The 18,800-nt window shown below is 41.1% G+C and overlaps 1 protein-coding gene across 1 annotated transcript in view; it reads left to right on the forward strand.

Moving 5' to 3' along the window:
• The window catches only part of grik5 (glutamate receptor, ionotropic, kainate 5), a 99,403-nt gene extending 81,004 nt beyond the window's left edge, over positions 1-18,399 (forward strand). The window contains 11 exon segments of the mRNA XM_051956388.1: positions 1,764-1,805; positions 1,807-1,872; positions 4,244-4,447; positions 5,384-5,497; positions 6,079-6,188; positions 6,426-6,599; positions 8,763-8,928; positions 10,079-10,304; positions 13,160-13,288; positions 14,652-14,773; positions 16,088-18,399. Of these exon segments, the coding sequence (XP_051812348.1) occupies positions 1,764-1,805; positions 1,807-1,872; positions 4,244-4,447; positions 5,384-5,497; positions 6,079-6,188; positions 6,426-6,599; positions 8,763-8,928; positions 10,079-10,304; positions 13,160-13,288; positions 14,652-14,773; positions 16,088-16,714 (1,980 nt within the window). The 3' untranslated portion in view covers positions 16,715-18,399.
• The last annotated feature ends 401 nt before the right edge of the window (positions 18,400-18,800 follow it).

An 18,800-nucleotide genomic window follows, 5' to 3' on the forward strand; every position in this document is an offset into this window, starting at 1 on the left:
ATCTTACAAAATATAAACAATCTATTTTAGGTGTGTGTGTATGTGTGCTCACTCTAAACTCATCTGACTCGGCTTCGTCAGATGAGCTCAAGAGAGCGGTGGTGGCGAAACAGAAACCGAAACCGAGCGCGGCTTTGATCGCCAGCGGCTGTAGGCAACGGCACTTTTTGCTGTCGCCCCACCATGGCCACTGTCTTTGCCATTATTTTGGCCCACCGCAACACTCTCACGTTCCAAAACTCCAGGATTTTCACCGACAAGCTCCGACAGACTATCCTGCAGCCCCCCCCAGTCAAAAAACATAATTGACGTCTATAGACGTCAATGGCAGCGAATGAGTTAATATAGATCCACCCACAAACTAACTAGATAAACCAAAATTACCTTGCGGTGAACACAGGCATGTGCTGTGCATGCGTACCTTGTGTACAGATACTGAAACAGCGTTCACTTGTTGTCATGGTGACGCCATGCCAGCCGCTACATCTCACAGTAGGAGATCTTTAACAAATCTGTGGCTGCAGACTATAAGCTGCATCACTGCCAAAATCAAATGAGGTGGTCCTTGTGTCAGTTCTGTCCTTCCCTGAAAATTTCATCCAAATCCGTCCATTTTTGAGTATTGTTCCAAACGAACGGACAGATTCGCAGACAAACGTAAGCCTCATTATGATTTCCTTACACTCGATCCTCCCAGTTAGTCTGGCTGTTTGACTTTTAATCCAATATTTTGAAGTCACAACTAATTAGTTAAGTTAGTTGGACAAGATGTGAACCCACAATAAGCTGTTGGCAGACCTAGACATTAAGGGGCTCAGGTGGATGAATTAAGCATCAGTGAACACACCAATGCAGATCAAGACTGTGCATTGACTAGATGAAACATTTTCTCTTCGTCTCCTCTTAATGTCTTCCTGAGCTCTACTCATGGCCATCTGTCTCCCATGTTAACACAAAATGCCACCTAATAAATATACTTAAAGTTAGGCTTAAAGTTAGTTGAGAGTTATGTTGTGGTAATTAACATTTTAACTCTGCCCACCTCTTAGGGCGGTGACACCCATTCTGGAGGCAGACTGTGGTGGTTCATAGGAAAAAGACCACTCTTAAATGTCAAGGCAGGATAAAGAGTGTCATAGAAAAGCTTTGACTCTGTCATTACCTCTCCTCTGACCTACTGAAAGATGTACTGTTATATTTCTCAAAGAAATGACTCTGTGAGCTGCTGTTCCACTCTGCACAGTGGTTAGGTCATTATCGCACACTTAGACACCAAAGTGACTTTACTGTCTTCATAAACTAGAAATATGTTAACTGTTTTTTCATGCAGTTTAAGAAAAGTGTGAGAAAGGGGAATAAAATGCATGGCAATGAAACTCCTGATCATGAATGCTTTTCATTGCAGTTTTTTTTTTTTTTGCCATTTTGTCCCAGCTCATTGCTCTGCTTGTAAACAGCAGTTTTTTAAAAAAAATGTTTTATTATTTACAATGGTTGGGAGTACAGCAAGTACATGGCTCCAGTGGGACAATTAAATCAACAAGCATATGTGGTAATTAGCAGTATGGATGCTACTGCAAAGGATCAAATATTAAACATGCAAATGTATTTACACTATAAATAGGCCAATATGATTAATGCACTTACTGGAATACTTACTACAGATGCATATCGGCTGCCACAACAGTAAAACAGTTGCAGTGAAGAATGCATTATTTATCCCACAATGTCACTGATTTCTCTCGCTTTCTCTTCTCTGTTAGATCGGAATCTGGTACTCCAACAACACCCTGGCAATGAACTCCCACCAGTCTGGATATTAATGTCTCGGAGACGCTGGCAAACAAGACCCTCATTGTCACCACCATACTGGTAAGGTCACAGTTACCCTCTAAATGTCCACACTGGTGAGCTCAGAGTTGTTTTTTGTGCTGCTACACAGACTGTGCTGGAGCTCACGCTGTGTTCTGGTCTGTTTCTGCTACAGTAATTTTGCTGTTGCTGTAACTGTCACAGAAACTGACAGAGCACTGAGAAAGATGTGCAACAGAAATCAGACTCCCAAAATTCTCATAATGTCAAACACCAGAGGTTGTCTAACTCTGGTTCTCATATGAGCAGTGTCATAACAGAAAGGAAGTAAATCTTTTACAGTGATTATTCCAAGCCAGCGGTACAGGGGTTCTTTTGCAGTAACAAGGGCTGATGAGCTCAGCTCATCTGAAAAAAATTCCAGAAATTCAGTTATTACAGATTAATTTAAGAATTTAGTGGACTTGAACAGGTTTGAGTTGAAAAGTTAACAGTAGAACTACATGGCTAAACGCATAAATGAAAGCAATGCATAAATGATTAAATCCATGGATGGGTCAGTTTGTGTCTTTTCAGATAGCAGTGTTGCTTTGCCGTCAGATTTTGTTTACACTTATTTGTTATTTGGGGTCAAAATAAATAAATCTGCGACATATTTTGACTGAAATTTGTATGTTTTTGAACCTAGAACTTTTGTGTTTTCACCCAAAATGCCCTACCTAAGAAGCCATTTTTCAGGTGCAATATCTCCAGACACATAACCCCGACAGCTATGAAATTGTGGCGAACGCAGTCAAAACATTTTCTAGCAGATCCATATGATTGAACTGTAATTTTTGGAAGAAAGATGGGTACATAGTGGGATCCATATTGATATACTCACATGACCTTTCCGGGGTCCAAAACCACACTGGTTTAAAAGATTCTTCCCTTTCTTTCCATTGAAGGCTCGATAATTAAAAAACCTGGCCTCTGCTAGAGCCACTCCATCATTTGGAAACTGTAATGTGTCCTCACCAAACTCAGTGTTTGTGGGAGTTATACATCTAGAGATACTTAAAGTGGCTTCTCTGATAAGACATACTTTTGAGGAAAGGAAAAAACACAGATTCACAAACATATAATATTCTAAAAATTCAGTTAAGAATTTTTTTGGTGGTCCCCAATAACAAATAGGTAAACTTAGAACAAAATTGGAGATAGTGAAGCAGTATATTTCCTGAATTCTGTCTGAACTGACGCAGACTGACCCAGGTAATAGTGAAAAATAAATACACTGGTTGAAAAGATATGGCCAACAGTTCAAATGGTTAGCCAACAATATGAATGAACAGATTATTGGATTATTTTATTATTATTAGGTAGTTAGCTTGAATGGAACTGTTGTCTTTCCTGATGTGGCTCCATCATACATTCATATTATTGCGATAATAAATCTTCGCACTGACATTCCTTTTCAAAATAGCAACAAAAACCTGAATTGACATTGCTTTTTGATGTTATAATGCAAAATCCTAATTCCATTTTGATTACATACATTAAAAAAAAAGACTATTGCAAGACAACAACTATGCTAAACAGTATAACTTTTTACAAGAGAATTTATCAAAAAAAATTAAGATGGGCAATGTAGGGATATCATATGTTTTTTCTTTGGTTGCAATTAGGAGTATTTGTTGTTTTCTCTCAAGATTTATACAAGTACTTTTGTTAGTGTGATGGAAATGTTCTGGATTTATGATGGCAGCTTTTCAGTGGGCAGCCTGTGGTGACTGAATCTATTTGTTTTTCTCGCTCTCATCTACATCTGCAACCATGGATCCAATTATGATTTTAAAAAACAAAGAGCATTGGATATCAATAACTTACTGAGACTCACATGAAGCCAATAAAAATGATTAAAACTGATTCTGTTGAAGCAAAGATTCCCATGATGCATCTGGATAAATTGTCCCTTTTGTTGCTACTGACTAAATATAAATTAGAATTCCTTGTTTTCACTAAATTACCAATGACATGCTAAGAGAAACTCACTACTATGTTGGATATCCTAAGGGAATAGTTAGTTTGCTGGAAATATGGCTCTTTGCTTTGTTGTGAAAAACAAATACTGCACTATTTGCAAGAAAACAAACAGGACAAAACAGGTTAATAGCGACATTTACAGACATTGGAGGAAGATTTTATGGAATGTGATAGCAATTCATCCTTATGACAGCCTTTTGCTAAACTAGCACAATTATCTTATGGTTTTGGCTTCATATTTAATGAACAGATATGAAATCTCTTCCCATGAAACTTGGCCAAAAATCCAAAAAGCATAGTCGCATAGTCGTGAAACCAAAATCTTCCTTTACTGCAGTTAACCATTGCTCAGGCTGTATGCTTGTGTTTTAGATTGAGACTCCTCATATATTCCCCCTGTGTTTAGGAGAACCCGTATGTGATGCGTAAAGACAACTACCAAGACTTCCAGGGCAACGACCAGTACGAGGGCTTCTGTGTTGACATGCTAAGGGAGATTGCAGACATCTTAAAATTCTCCTTCAAGATCAAGCTGGTGGATGATGGGCTGTATGGGGCTCCAGAGGCCAACGGCTCATGGACTGGCATGGTTGGAGAGTTAATCAACAGGGTAAATACTCTCCCTCTCCCCATTTCTCTCTGCCTCACTTACATCAGAAACACAGAAACATGCACAAATGTTCCACGAGCGTCTCTACAAACAGAATCTCACACCCAACACAGAACTGTGTAGTCCCACCTACTTACACTTGTACTGTAGCCCCAAACCACAACTCTGCTGTAACTTCGTATGTCTGAAATTGCCCTCACAGGGGAGTGAGACTCTTATCTAGGACAAATGCTGACTTGATAATTCCCCAAAAGAGAGCGGTAGCATTGCCTGAAATTGTCTGCACCATCTTTTCTCGCAGTATCCTGCCCCTACCCCACCCTGTCCCCTTCTTCCTCCCCGTGTCCTCGCCTAGTGTGCCTCTGACAGTCACTCTGGTTGAAGCAGGCTAATGAGAGCCCCTCTCTGCTTAATTACCATACGGTATACTTCAATTATCAGACTGTGGTCCCTGTGTGGGGCCTGCCACACTTGTGCTCCCCCAGCTCTCCATGCTTCCTCTCCCTCCATGCCCTCCCTAATGCCTGATCACTCAGCTCTAATTAGCAGCCCATGTTCATCAATTAGCTTTTAATGGAAGAGATGGAGAGGAGGCAGAGCGGCCAGAGACCTGCAAGGTTTTCTACAGGTGGAAAGACCAGTCACCCAATGCTTGCTTGCAATTAACCTCATTTAGATGGTGGACAATGTCTGTGAGAAACGGTGCACGACTGTATGTTTTTGCAAATGCGTTTTCAAGTGTATGTACAGAGTTTTCCTTTTTTCTTCTTCTGGGAAATCAACATTTTGTACGAACAGCAGATGTCTTTCTTTCTTTGCACAGCTACCTGACCACTTGTTATTTCCCTCCCCCCGACTCTCCTTCACCACCTCTCCCTCTCTCTCACTTGTCCCCTCTACTGTCCATCCACCTATCTATCTTTTTCAATCCTCCAGAAAGCAGACCTGGCCGTGGCAGGCTTCACCATCACATCAGAAAGAGAGAAAGTTATTGACTTCTCTAAGCCGTTCATGACCCTGGGAATCAGCATCTTGTACAGAGTTCAACTGGTGAGAGTGTTGTCTGGGACTGTAGGATGATATTCACTGCAGATCTTGTACTGGATTTAATTTATTTTGCCTGTACTGTTTTAAAGCTAACAGGGTCACACAGAAGACATCAGCCTGTACCTTTAAAGATAAATCTTAAAGAGTCTGACCACTTATTGCGTGAGAGTTGATCTCATCTCTGAAGCTGATGTTTGTATTTGTGTAGTATGCTGGATGCTGCATCCACTAAGTCCACACAGATTCTTTGGCATTACTTATAATTCTTCATATGTCACTGCTCTGTAACTGTTGGTTTACATTTCTGACAAGGCTTTGGGTCTAAGCTAAGTGTGTTTCAACAGAATTGTGAAAAGAGTGATTATGGATTGGAACGTTAATGTGTAAAAGCACTGCAGGCATGATCTCCCAGTGCAGTGTCAGACACTGCCCTCCTGTGGTGCAAATAGGACGTACCCTTACAATTGAGACACTGAACAGTTTTTTTCAAACACCGTGTACCTTCATGTCTGTCCAGCAGCTACCATCTGTCGCTGCTTCCCCAGCTCTTTGCTTCTTCTTTTCCTCTTTTGTCTTCATACCAGGGTCGGAAGCCAGGCTACTTCTCCTTCCTTGATCCCTTCTCTCCAGCTGTCTGGCTCTTCATGCTGCTCGCCTACCTGGCTGTCAGCTGTGTGCTCTTCCTGGCTGCAAGGTCAATACATTACATCACACATTGCACTGATAGTCTGCAGCTCCCATCTGAGCTCCATCGCCATTTATCTTGTTGAACGTGTCACATAATGAAATCTTTTACCTTATACAACCCCTACAGACAATTTGGTAGGGGTCAAATGACTGATAGATGATGGCTTGAATGATATAACAGGAGTGCATAACTGTACTGCAGTTTGTCCCTAAGATTGTTTGACTGTACTTGTTACCCCACCAGGTTAAGCCCCTATGAGTGGTACAACCCTCACCCATGCCTGCGAGAGCGCAGAGACATGCTGGAGAACCAGTACACCCTGGGAAATAGCCTTTGGTTTCCTGTGGGCGGCTTCATGCAGCAGGGATCAGAGATAATGCCCAGAGCCTTGTCCACCAGATGTGTTAGTGGGGTGTGGTAAGTTATGGCCAGTCCATGCCTTCCACGTCTGTAGTGTGACTATTGGGCCGTGCACACCGTCGATAACGGGCCGCGCCAATCTGCTATGTCGCCAGATACATTTCCCCTTAAAAAAACAACACAAACCAAAAAAAACACACACTAGGAAATACCAGCTGGTAACAGAATACTCTGTAGCACCGGATCAGCTGTTCTTCCTGAGGTGTGCCGAGCACAGTCTGTGAACATTTCTGGAGAAATGAGAACTTCCTACTGTGTTTAGACTTTGTTCATAGAAAATATGCAGAAATCAAAGCTTCTCCATAGTCTGGCAGCAACTTCTTCATGTTTGGATTGTCGGGTTTTCTGTTCTCTGTTTATAATTCGTACTGTCTGCATCTTACTATGCTAAACTCTGTGAGGTGACATTTGTTGTGAATCTGAGCCACATAAAGAAAATTGAATTGAACTGAAATGAATAACACCGCATTTAATTTTGAATTGTAAAAGTGTAGATGACAGAAGATCTCCTTGTACAGTCTCTCCTCATAATAAACATTTGCTTAAAGCACCACTTGTTTTCCCACACACATGCAGTAAGTTTATTTCTTATGCTCATGTCAGCCAATCTACAACTCTCCACTGAGATATATGTTTCACAGCTATCGCCTCTTTAATTTTCAGTGTGTAGAAAGATGTTTAACAGTAAAAGGTTGTGTTCACATTCATCTGAAAATCCTTTAGGGTGAAGGAGTCAATGTACTCTCAAGACGTTTTTACGACTTTGTTGTTTTTCTTTTTTGATGAAACCTATCAGACACTGATTATTATTGAAAGCAGAGTATTTTTATACTCATAGGACGTTCACAGAGAAGATCTTTAAACTATTAAGTTCTTACTTGCCATAATAATAATTAGAACTGCATTTATATTGCATGAAGGTTAAAGAGGAGCACAAAACAATGAGTGCCAAATGGTCGTAACAGCAAAGATAAAAGATTAGTACAGGAGCAATGAAACTGTACTATAAAAATAATAGCAGATGTGTTGAAAACGGTTAAATTATAAGTGACTCTAAAGATTGGAACCAGAAATACTTTAGGTCCAAGAAATACGCATGACTCTTCACAACAAGATTTAATTACATTCACCCATTATGACAATATATACTTTAACTGGCATGTTTTTTCCCCAAAGCTCATTTACCTTTATGTAGCGTAACTTAAAGTGTATTCACTGGTTACCTAGCTAAAAATAATTAAAAAAAACAACAAAAAAAACGCAACTTTCCTGTATCTTTAATTGCACATATGCTTTTTTTTAAAAACATATTTGAGAGTTGTTTTTTCTATTTTTATTTCTATTTTTAATTATATTTATTTATTGTCTTCTTTGTTTTTAATTCTTGTGAAGCACTTTGTGTTGTTCTGCATTAAAAGTGCTATACAAATAAATAAAGTTTGAAGTATTTGTTATGTGAGATAATACCATTTTTATTGTACATTTTAGACATAGTTGATGCCTGACTCAACATAAAATCCCTGAGCACTACGGTTTTTTTTTTTTGCAAACACTGAAAAAACTGTGTAACCCTACAGGAACACTAGCCTGATAACACTTTAGTGGCCACAGAGTACCTCTGAAAGAGATGCATGCTGCACAAGAAACAATGATGGCTAAGAGCTAAGGAGATGCAGAGTAGAGGAGGACAGGAAAATCATTTTACTTTGAATTGAGCAAGATAAGGGCTGCTAATAAGTATAGTGAGTACAGGATGTTCATCTTGAATAAAGTTTGTAGACACGCAAGAATAGGGAGAGTCCCGTCTGTAAGGTTTTGGGTGTGGAGTATTTTTGATTGCGTGGTAATATTAACCCGTGCAATTGACAATTTGAGAGGTATTGCTTTACTGTTTGTATTTCATTCTTTACAAATCTGTAAGAGGGCTACTTTGTGGAAATATTGAATTTTAGATGATTTTTCAATGAGGAACAATATGTTGAATTTGTTATTTTTCTTTTGCTGGGATCAGCTCAAAATGTAGATTACTATTTGCTGTTTATTTGAATGCATGAATGTTGTGATCTATGAATTCTGTGTACACAACAAAAATTGTATCTATATTTTATCTATTTCCACACTTAAAGTATTTGATCTCTTTGCCTTGTTCTTCTTCCCATAGTGGGCGTTCACCCTGATCATCATCTCCTCCTACACGGCCAACCTGGCAGCCTTCCTGACCGTCCAGAGGATGGAGGCTCCAATCGAGTCTCCAGATGATTTGGCTGACCAGACCAACATTGAATATGGCACCATCCATGGAGGGAGCACCATGACTTTCTTCATGGTACGACTCACCACAGCAGCTGTGTCTCTGGTTGTCTTTGTGTTTTGGGTTTGTGAATAATTATGTGTTTTATCTTTGCGATCATGTTTGATTGTTCTTTGTGTTGGGTTCCTGACTTTCATGAATAACTTTCATTGCAACTGAGTAAATGGCTATTCATAAAGCTTTCATGTTTACAATCTTTATTACTTAGTGCAGTGTTTCTGGCTTCATTGCAGTAAATAGGGTCAATTATTGTCCTCATATTTGCTGCTATATCTCTGAGTTTCTCTGTTGTTTTCTTTATGGCTGTTTGTGTTAAGTGGCTGACGGCCTGTGTTTGCTTATGAAAACGCTTCCGGCATCTGTGCCAGCATCTGTGCTTGTCATAATGTGTGTGTGTGTGTGTGTGTGTGTGTGTATGTGTGTGGGTATGTTGGCATGTGGGAGTGTGTATAGCTGAGCATTTAAAATGAATTTATTTATTTGTGTGCATCGATGGGAAATGGCTACATGCCAATTTGTGAGGTCTTTCTCATCCTCTAGTATTTGTCCATATTGAGGATATAAGAAAGACTGGTCTGTTTGCCTACATAAGCCACTTTCCTTGCTATAGTACATTACCCTGCTCAGTGTCTAATCCACACACAGAACGCACTTAGAACACACCCACTTTATTACACACAGATGCTACCCTCTTCCTCTTTTCTCTCACACACAGAGATACAAAATGTAATTGTGCACTTTAAACACTTAATCCTGTTTTGGAGCTTGCCATGTTGTGTTAAGTGCTGAACCACCTCCTGTGTGCTGATTTACCTCAATCTGTATGATGTAGATGATGCATTAGCTACACTATGAGCAAATAATCTGTTATCTTAGTTCACCTTGCTTTTATTTCACTCTGCTCTCCTCCGGTTTCCCCCTCGGTTTGCCATTGGTGTTTTCCTTTGCTTGTTATTGTTCACACTGGATTGTCAGTCTCATGTGTACTTCCCTTCTTGTTAATCTAGAAAGCGTTTATTTCGCTTTTTATGTGGTTCCCTCTGTCCTTTGTTCCTTTTTCATCTTTTCATTCTCATTCAAAGAGAAAGGTAGTACACGCAGGGAAACTCATACACCCACCTGTAGTCACTTCTAAATTCTCGTTGTTGTTCCCATTGCTATACAGAACTCACGGTACCAGACGTACCAGCGGATGTGGAACTACATGAACTCCAAGCAGCCCAGTGTATTTGTGAAAAGCACAGAGGAGGGCATCGCCCGCGTGGTCAACTCCAAGTATGCCTTTCTGATGGAGAGTACTATGAACGAGTACCATCGCGGTCTCAACTGTAATCTCACAAAGATAGGAGGCCTGCTGGACACCAAAGGCTACGGCATTGGCATGCCACTGGGTAATAATACGAAGATATGATTTTTCAAAAGCAAACATTACAAAGTTCATCTAGCAACTAATAATGTATTAAACACCATGTAATACCTTTACCTAAAAATGTGGAACAATGTAGATTTCATAAATTTGTAGGAGGAAATTACATCACAAAATTATGCAAACTGAGGTTCATTAGTTCAGTCCATTAGTTTAAATTCTCATCATTACTTAAACATGGTACATTCCCTCTGAATCAATCACAAGAATCAGTCACAATAAATATCACACTCACTGTAGAAACACTGTGCTTCATCACATTTGCTGCCACTGTTTTCCAAAGAAATGGACTGAAACAAAACATATTCATTCAAACAAGCAAATTAAACTGAATGGTCCGCCACAAGTGCCTCAAGATGTTGAGAAGAGACACCGCCCAATGGGTCCACCACTTCATTGGCTGACTTTAGGGGCGGGACAGACTGGCCATGATGGACACCACGTTCAAGCAGAAGGTGGCTCATAAGTGTGCTTTGTTCCAGACTACCTCAGGCCAAAGGTCGAGGATTGACCTTGTGTTTGAGTCATCAGACCTGAGGCCGTATATCTTGGACACTCAAGTAAAGAGAAAAGCAGTGAATCATAGTGTAGATTTGATTTATTCCATTTCCTACGTTGGTAATCATCTCATAATCCTTTAGATCTTGCAGACCCTTGTTGGAGGCCTGGCCACTAGAACCGCTGTGTTGAAGGATTTAGTTTACAGTAGAGGTGCAACGGTTAATCAGTTTTTTGTCAGCTATTAAATTACTCACCCACTTTGTTGATAATCAATTCATTAAGTATTTTTTAAAGGAAGATTCTCAGGTTACGTCTTCTTAAGTGTACAGGTTTTCAGATTTCTTTACTCCTAAAGTTGTTGGCAAAACCAGACATGAATGATTTCATATTGGGCTTGTGGATACACTGATCAACATTTTCCCTCGTTTTTGGACAGTTTACGGACCAAACGTCTAATCAGTATATTGAGAAAATGATTGTCAAATTAATCAACAGTAAAAACAATCATTAGCGCCATTTTGCTGTGATATGTTTGTGGTTCTTATCACAACCGTGCCAGGAATTGAGCTGTAAACCGAAACTTGTCACATGTGCCGTCACACCTCTGACTTACACACTGATCTTTTGACATTGGAGTAGTAGTAAACAATGACAAGGCTGTAAACAAGAATTTCACATTCAGAACATGAATTTGTGTTCCATGTGGCTAAGAAGTGACATAAATAACAGGAAAATTAAGATGATTTCAGTGCACTAGCAGGTATATAAATAGACTGTCATTGGCTTGTTCTAAATGTTTAGACAGTGGGGAAAAAAAGCTGTTCTTACAGGGCATTTGAAATGACATTTAAGCTCAAGACTGAATCCTAAAATAGTCAACAGTACAGTCATTAGTCTAGGAGCTATTAGCAGTTGAGAGTGAAGTAGGTCACCTATAGCCCCAGTGACCTGTTTGAAGACTAGAGTAGGTTTTAGGACTGGTGAACCTTTACAGTACAACGTTCTGGCATGAAAGTGGCAAACTATAACTGAGCATGCCTGACAGAGTGCAGAGTGTTTAAACATGAGCGATGTTAGATGTGAAACTGATTAGATCTGAGATCTTAGTTCATTTTTTTTCTGTGAGATTAGTGTTTCACCTGCAAGTAATGAACATGTAAATCATCTCTTTTCCAAACATAGCCACCTGTAGTGAAGCTTTGTGTTTCTTTTGTTCATAGAGGAGATGTCACAGGATCAGTGTGGAGAGTTTAGTCATGGTTTGACTGTTATCAACCAGGAATGTGGAGGAATGGGAAGATGAAAGAAGAATTACACACATTATTATCACAGAGAGCAGATGCAGACATAAAGGAGCGACAGACAACGGGGACAAAACAGGTCTTGGGAGATCATACGAAGAGACATTAATAGATTGTAAAAAGCTGTACAAGAGATGTTTTCTCATGGGCTCTGGGTAAGCAAACATTTCAGGCCATAGACAAGTTAATTAGTCATTTAGGGAAATACATTTGATTGCCTTCTTCCTGAGAGTTAGATGATTGATATCTCAGAAGTTTGTTCAGTAAATATGAAGCTGCAGCCCAGAGAATACCTCAGTTTAGCATGAAGACACAGACTGGCAACAGGCAGCTAGTCTTTCTCTAAAATGATATAGCGCTGTAAATGGAGGTATGTACTGCAATAAGCAGTTACTTTCTGAAAAATACCAAACTTCAGCAGGAAACAGTCTGATCATCGGAACAGTGTAATTCACTGTTATTACATTTCAGTTTGATTTTTGAGGTGTGTTTAAAATATTGAATTTTAGACGCCATGGTAGGTTTATTATTTACAGTTTGGAATAAGCCAAGGGAGCTGTTTCCTTCTGTTTTGATTTTGACAAAGCTGTTATTCATGCTTATGCTGCTGTTTACAATGTTTTCATTCATTTATTTATTCAGTACTGATGATGATCCACTGAACTGTCAACATTTTTCAAAGAGGCCGTTTTCTTGTAGACACTGTTTTCTTTCTATATATGCTGTTTACTGAGCTCATAACATATGCTGTCTGGCCGGCAGCTGTACCGCTTTCTTTGCCTGGTTGTAATCTCACTGTTTATCTCTCACTAATCCTCTTTTTATGCTCACCATAAGATCACTTGGAGCCATCTCAAAGCTGCAACAGCAATTCTTTCTGTTTTACTCCATAGCCTACTCTCTCATGGTTCCTCTTTTCATCTTTTCCCCCTCATCTGAAATAACTCCTATCTTGTCTGGACTCTTGTTCTGGTCCTTGTCTACCATGCTCTTATACTGCTTTCCTGCCGTTTTCCAGGATCTCCGTTTAGAGATGAGATCACGCTGGCCATCCTCCAGCTGCAGGAGAATAACAGACTAGAGATACTGAAGAGGAGGTGGTGGGAGGGAGGCCGGTGTCCTAAAGAGGAGGACCACCGTGCCAAGGGTGAGTTGACCGCAGCTGTCTGTGTCCTCTCCCTCCTTTTCTCTAATGTCCCAAGAAATAGTCTCCTCCCTCTTTGCTACAGTCCAGCTGATGGCTAATGTCTAACTAATGTCCTTGTGGAGGGTGCTTTGCACAATTTATTTTCCCAAGTGTTTTCTGGTTGTCTTAGGTGGTGTGTAATATGAATCTAGTTGGAAAGAGTTTGTCTGCACCTTTATGAATGACAGACACTGAAAATGCATCTTTGTTAATGCTAGTGCTGCTCAATGAAAATGATTTGACAACAAAATTCTTCATGCCAGACATTTTGGTGTTCTTTATCTTTATTCGTACAGTTTATCTCAAACATTTTAACATCATGATTGTTTAAATTTAGTGAAAAGAGCCCTCTAGCGATGTAGTATCACACTTACATACAGTTACTAGCTACTTACAAGAGACACTTTAAAAAAAAGTCAAAAATAAAGCTGCAGAGGTGGAGATGTCTGGATTTCTAGATCCCAGTGTGAGTCAAGCTTAAAAAACTAAGTCCGATATTTTCCATAAAAGACCTCCATCCAAAAGAAAAGATCACAAAAATGTCCCTTGAGTAAGTATAAAAGGAAATAGTTAAACATTTTATTAAATAGGGCTGTTTTCTTGGAGAAAGTTGGATGAGATAATAGCTCATGAATGTTCAGCTGATACAGAGCTAGAGCCTGGCTAGCTTAGCACACTTGAATGTGTTGTCCTTGCAGAGAACTCTCATCTGTCAGATGAGCAGTATTCAGTGAGTGCTCTCTCAGTGGCTCAAGCTTGTTTATACCCGCATGAAGCACAATGGCATATGTGATGGATCTTCAGCTGTTCAGAGGATTGTGGCTCAGAATGGTGAGAAAGACATGTGGGTTGCATATTGCAAATGCGTCTGAATGTAGTGGGACAGAACAGGCATATGTAGTAGTATGGGTACTGGGGCTCACCAAGTGAATGGAAACAGGCAATAGGCAGTCTGGTAACAAAACTGTCAGTAATCTAACCCACTAACAGGAGCCACGATGAAGAGATATTCACTTCACCTGTCAGTGGTCATAATATAATGCCTGATTACGTGTTATGTTTACATATGATCACATATGATTACAGTTTGCAATTTTGTCATCCTGATTGTCTGTACCGTTGGTGTATGCTCAGCCGTTTCTAAAGTGATTTGTGATGTTGGATCATGTAAACAAAACTGACTTCACTGTCAGTCTTTTCCACTGTTTCCACAGACTGTCCCACTCCATGACAGCCCAAACTATTTTTACAACTGATACTGCTGTTGATGTGTTTTTTTTTTGCATGTATGCACTAATGTTTGTCTCCTGTGGCCCTGTCTCAGGTCTGGGCATGGAGAACATTGGGGGCATCTTTGTGGTTCTAATCTGTGGCCTCATTATTGCCGTGTTTGTGGCCATTATGGAATTTGTGTGGTCCACACGCCGCTCGGCAGAGACCGATGAGGTATGCCCCCATACCTGCCCTCGCCGACCCCACAGACACCTCCCCAGTAGGTTCCCATGGCATCCTGCCAGCCCTTTTGATTATGTAGTGTGTGCGTGTTTGTGTGTGTGAGAATGGGTAGATTTCTTTTTCAGCCTTTGCTTCCATTTGTACGTGTTTGTGTGTGCTGTAACATTTGAGATTCAACGTGTTATGTGCATGCGAGATGAGAGGAATGTTGAAGTATGCGGCTCTGAACTGCAGTGTCCTAAAATGATACAAGGAATTGAGAATTTAAGTGCATGTTCTGCCTGTTTTGATGTCATTGTGCCCTTTTAGTTTGGTGTTTAACAGTATGGCAATAAGTGTTTGTGAGCTAAACATGATAGTATGAAGAAGCAATATTGAGAAATGCCAATATTTGCTTGCATAAACAAGTAGTGTGATCCTAATTCTCTGGCATTAAATGTCATGATGTATCTTCTTTTACATGCCTCACATGTACGCTGGTATTCTTCGTTTCCATTGTTGGATTACTTCTCACCCATTTCACTGTGCGTCTCCCTCTGTCTCTCTCTCAAACACACACACACACCTCCTGTCATTCGGCCATCAGTGTCTGTTTTCCAATAATGAGTACTGTTTCTGTTTATGTGAGCACATAACTTTTTTTTATCATGATTTCAATGAGAATGTTCGTCTGTAGTGGACATGTCAATGCATTTTGTTTGTCACGTGTCAAAATGACAGTAGTCATTGCTGTTGGAATGATGAAAAACATTTACTGATGTAAAAGTGTGCCGTTAGAGTGTGTGTGTCTAAGAGGATTGCACAGTTGCTGTATGAGTGAATGCTTTTGTGTATGTGCGCTTAAGTTTGCAGGCCTGCCTGTCTGTTCATAGTGCTGTAATGAAGTGCTCATAAACTAAGCAACATTTTGGTGTTCTGTGTGTTTGGATTGTAATAACTCTCTCTGCTCCTTGGATATTCTCCCATCTCTATCCATCTCCACATCCTTCCCATCGCCTCTTCATTTCTGTTTTAAAAACCATCAATCCATTTGTTAATCTCTGTGCCCTCACTTCTGCTGCAACTTTTTTGTTTACCATGCCTACTGTGTCTGTTCTTCCTGCCTCGTTGCCGCCTTGTTTTTCTGTTTGTTTCTCCTTATGTTACTTTCCCTCTGCTCTCCTATTTATGTACTGCCTTACCACTGTCTTGTTCTGCTGCCTGCCTACTTTGTGTCTGTGGCACTCCCACCCCTACCTCGGCCTCCTCCCTTTTCCTTCCCTTCTGTCTTTCCTTCTTTCCTCCCTCCTTCCTTTTTTCCTCTAGGTGTCTGTCTGTCAGGAGATGATCACAGAGTTCCGAAACGCCGTCTCCTGTAAAAAGAGCTCCCGTATGCGCCGCCGTCGGCCCCTGAGCAGCTCAGCAGCCTTGCGCCACCCCACCCGCATTGCTCTGGGGGCCCCTCGGCCCCTGCGCCTTGTCCGGGAGATGCGGCTCAGCAACGGCAAGCTGTATAGCGGAGCTGGCCCTCTGACAGGTGGAGCTGGAAGTGGAGCAGGTGGGACAGGAGCGCCAGATCTGGGCCCTGGGCCTCAGCGGATTCTGGATGATCCACTGGGCGCCAACACCACCCCACCTCCACCTGCCCCCACGCCTGTGATGCTGCCCGCTCGCAGCTGCACCCACGTGAGGATCTGCCAGGAGTGCCGAAGGATACAGAGCCTAAGATCAGGCAGCAGTATAGGATCAACATCAACAAGAATACCACCTTCATCTGCCCCTCTGCCACGGCTACCTCCACCTCCGCCCCCATCTTCGTCCAACACAGACAGTGAGGGTGGAGGGGCACCCAGCCCGGGACGACTAAATCAGAGTCCACCACCTCACACCCCTCGACCCATTCCACCTTCACAGAGCAGCAACACCACAGACCTACTGGGAGACCAGGACTGAGCCCAGAGTCAGTTGAGGGTAGATGAGAGGACCGCAGGGAGCCTGTGATGTTAGTGAATGACATTTCTGCTGCTTCGGGAGACATTTCCACAGGTGAAATTCATCTCAGAACAAAAAAAACAAGTGGGAGATGAGGGAGAGAAGGGGAAGAAAAAGGATTTGAAGTCTTCAAGGCCAGCTTGCAGAAAAAGAGATGACCTTACCAAGACAAAGAATGAGGATAACTAACATTTTCTCATGTCGAGCTTGAGGCTTATAGCTGTAGAACTGGCTATAAGGTGGTCTTCTCTAATCAGTTGTGATGAACAGCTCAATTTGGACAAATCTGAGAAGAAATGCACTTGACCAGATGATGGTTTCCACTGGCCTCTTTTTGCCTCCTTACTCCCCTCTCACCTCACCTTTAGGGATGTGAGTGCTGGTTTTCTTCCACAGACACTTCCCTGGAAGCTAACTAGCCCATCAGTGAAATGAAGCCTTGCTGAAGGACATACTGTATACGTATGTGATCTAAAACAGCTACTAAAAGACTTCCAGAGAATAATTTCCTGTTGTTTTTTTCTTTTGTTGTCTTTATTTTGTTACCATTGTCCTAAGTGGGAGTAACAAATACAGACTATATGTGACAATATGGTGGAGTTTAACATACTAAGAAACTTGACATCAGCTAATTGTGTCAAGAGTTTTGTGTCCCTCCCTGTGCCCCATTAGCTGCTTTTTGGATGACATCAAGGAAGGTAGATGGAATGACTTCAAAAGAACATAATGCAAACAGTAGCAGAGAAAACAGTTGGTCTGTCTTTGTTTCCTCTGTGTGTGTGTGTGTGTGTGCGTGAGTGAGTGCATGGGTGTGCACACGTGCAAAATTTGTGCTTCGTGTAAGTCTGTGTCTAACTGCTCAAATTAGGGAAATGATGTACTTAGCATCAGTACCCTTCTACCAATGTAATCAGACAGCCCCAAAAAATGAGAGCGAGCATGAGCAAGAGGTTTTGAAATGTGGAATTAATGTCTCTTTATCCTGGGTAATGCTTGCCAAGACTTCACTTCTTTTTCACCTCTGTTCAGACACCATGGATGAGATAGAGAGACTGGGCAAGCCAAGACCGACAAGATAGAGAATAACTGAAAGAGAGGAGACAGAGAGCCACAAAGGGAAAAGGACACTAGTGAATTGAAATGAGAAATCCCTCACTGAACTACTTTCATTATTAGATCTGTCCTGATCTGTTAATTCTGGGCATCTTTTAAGGAGCTTGTTAATGTGCCAGCAGGCTTTAGCTGCCGCTTCTTCCCTTCTCTCTGTTCAGCAGACTGACTTGGCCGTCCACAGTCGCGACTCCTTCCAGAATGATAGCCTCAACATAGCCTTGTCAATACTGTCTCAAGCTTTTGATCGCCTAATTACTCCCCTCAGTGACTGGGAACTCATTTAGGAGAGGGTTGAGCACAGTCAAACATGCAGATAAATAGATTTCAAAGAAATACATGTTTTGTTTTTTTTGTCATGGCTGAGAAGAGAATCTCGTCTCCTTTAATGATCTTGTTAATGTTACAGCCCTGTAGTTGGATGAAACTGTGGCTAAACAGTGCAGAATCTAAACTGTGTAAACAAGGTTCCTTGAAGGGAATACTGGTGTATTTGTTTGTTTTTGCTGCTTTTACTTAAAATTGTGTGCACTTCACATCATGATTTATTCAGCATTTCGTCCAGCCAGGCCATACCCACAACAGTGAAGAAAAGAGCCATTGGTACATACATAATACTGACCCATGTGAAAAGCTCCAGCGTCAGTGCATGTGCAGTCTTGTGACTTCAAGCCGTCCACACTGGTGCTGTGTTGAAAATTATGTGTAAACATTTGTAGGTCTAATCGTAGTGCGATTTCCACCGTGACTTTTATGGAAACGTGATCTGGGTGCTCATTCACACAAGAACCAACATGTTTAGATGACTGTCAGATTAGGGGAAACAGGCTTATATGTTATATATCTTTCTGTCAACAAGTGTTAAAAACCACATCCATGAAATAACATAATTTTACCATGTGGGCAGCTCAGTCTTTTTCACCCAAATGCAATCTCT

The sequence above is a fragment of the Acanthochromis polyacanthus genome, chromosome 12, assembly GCF_021347895.1.
Source record: "Acanthochromis polyacanthus isolate Apoly-LR-REF ecotype Palm Island chromosome 12, KAUST_Apoly_ChrSc, whole genome shotgun sequence".
In the NCBI taxonomy this organism is placed as follows: Eukaryota; Metazoa; Chordata; class Actinopteri; family Pomacentridae; genus Acanthochromis; species Acanthochromis polyacanthus.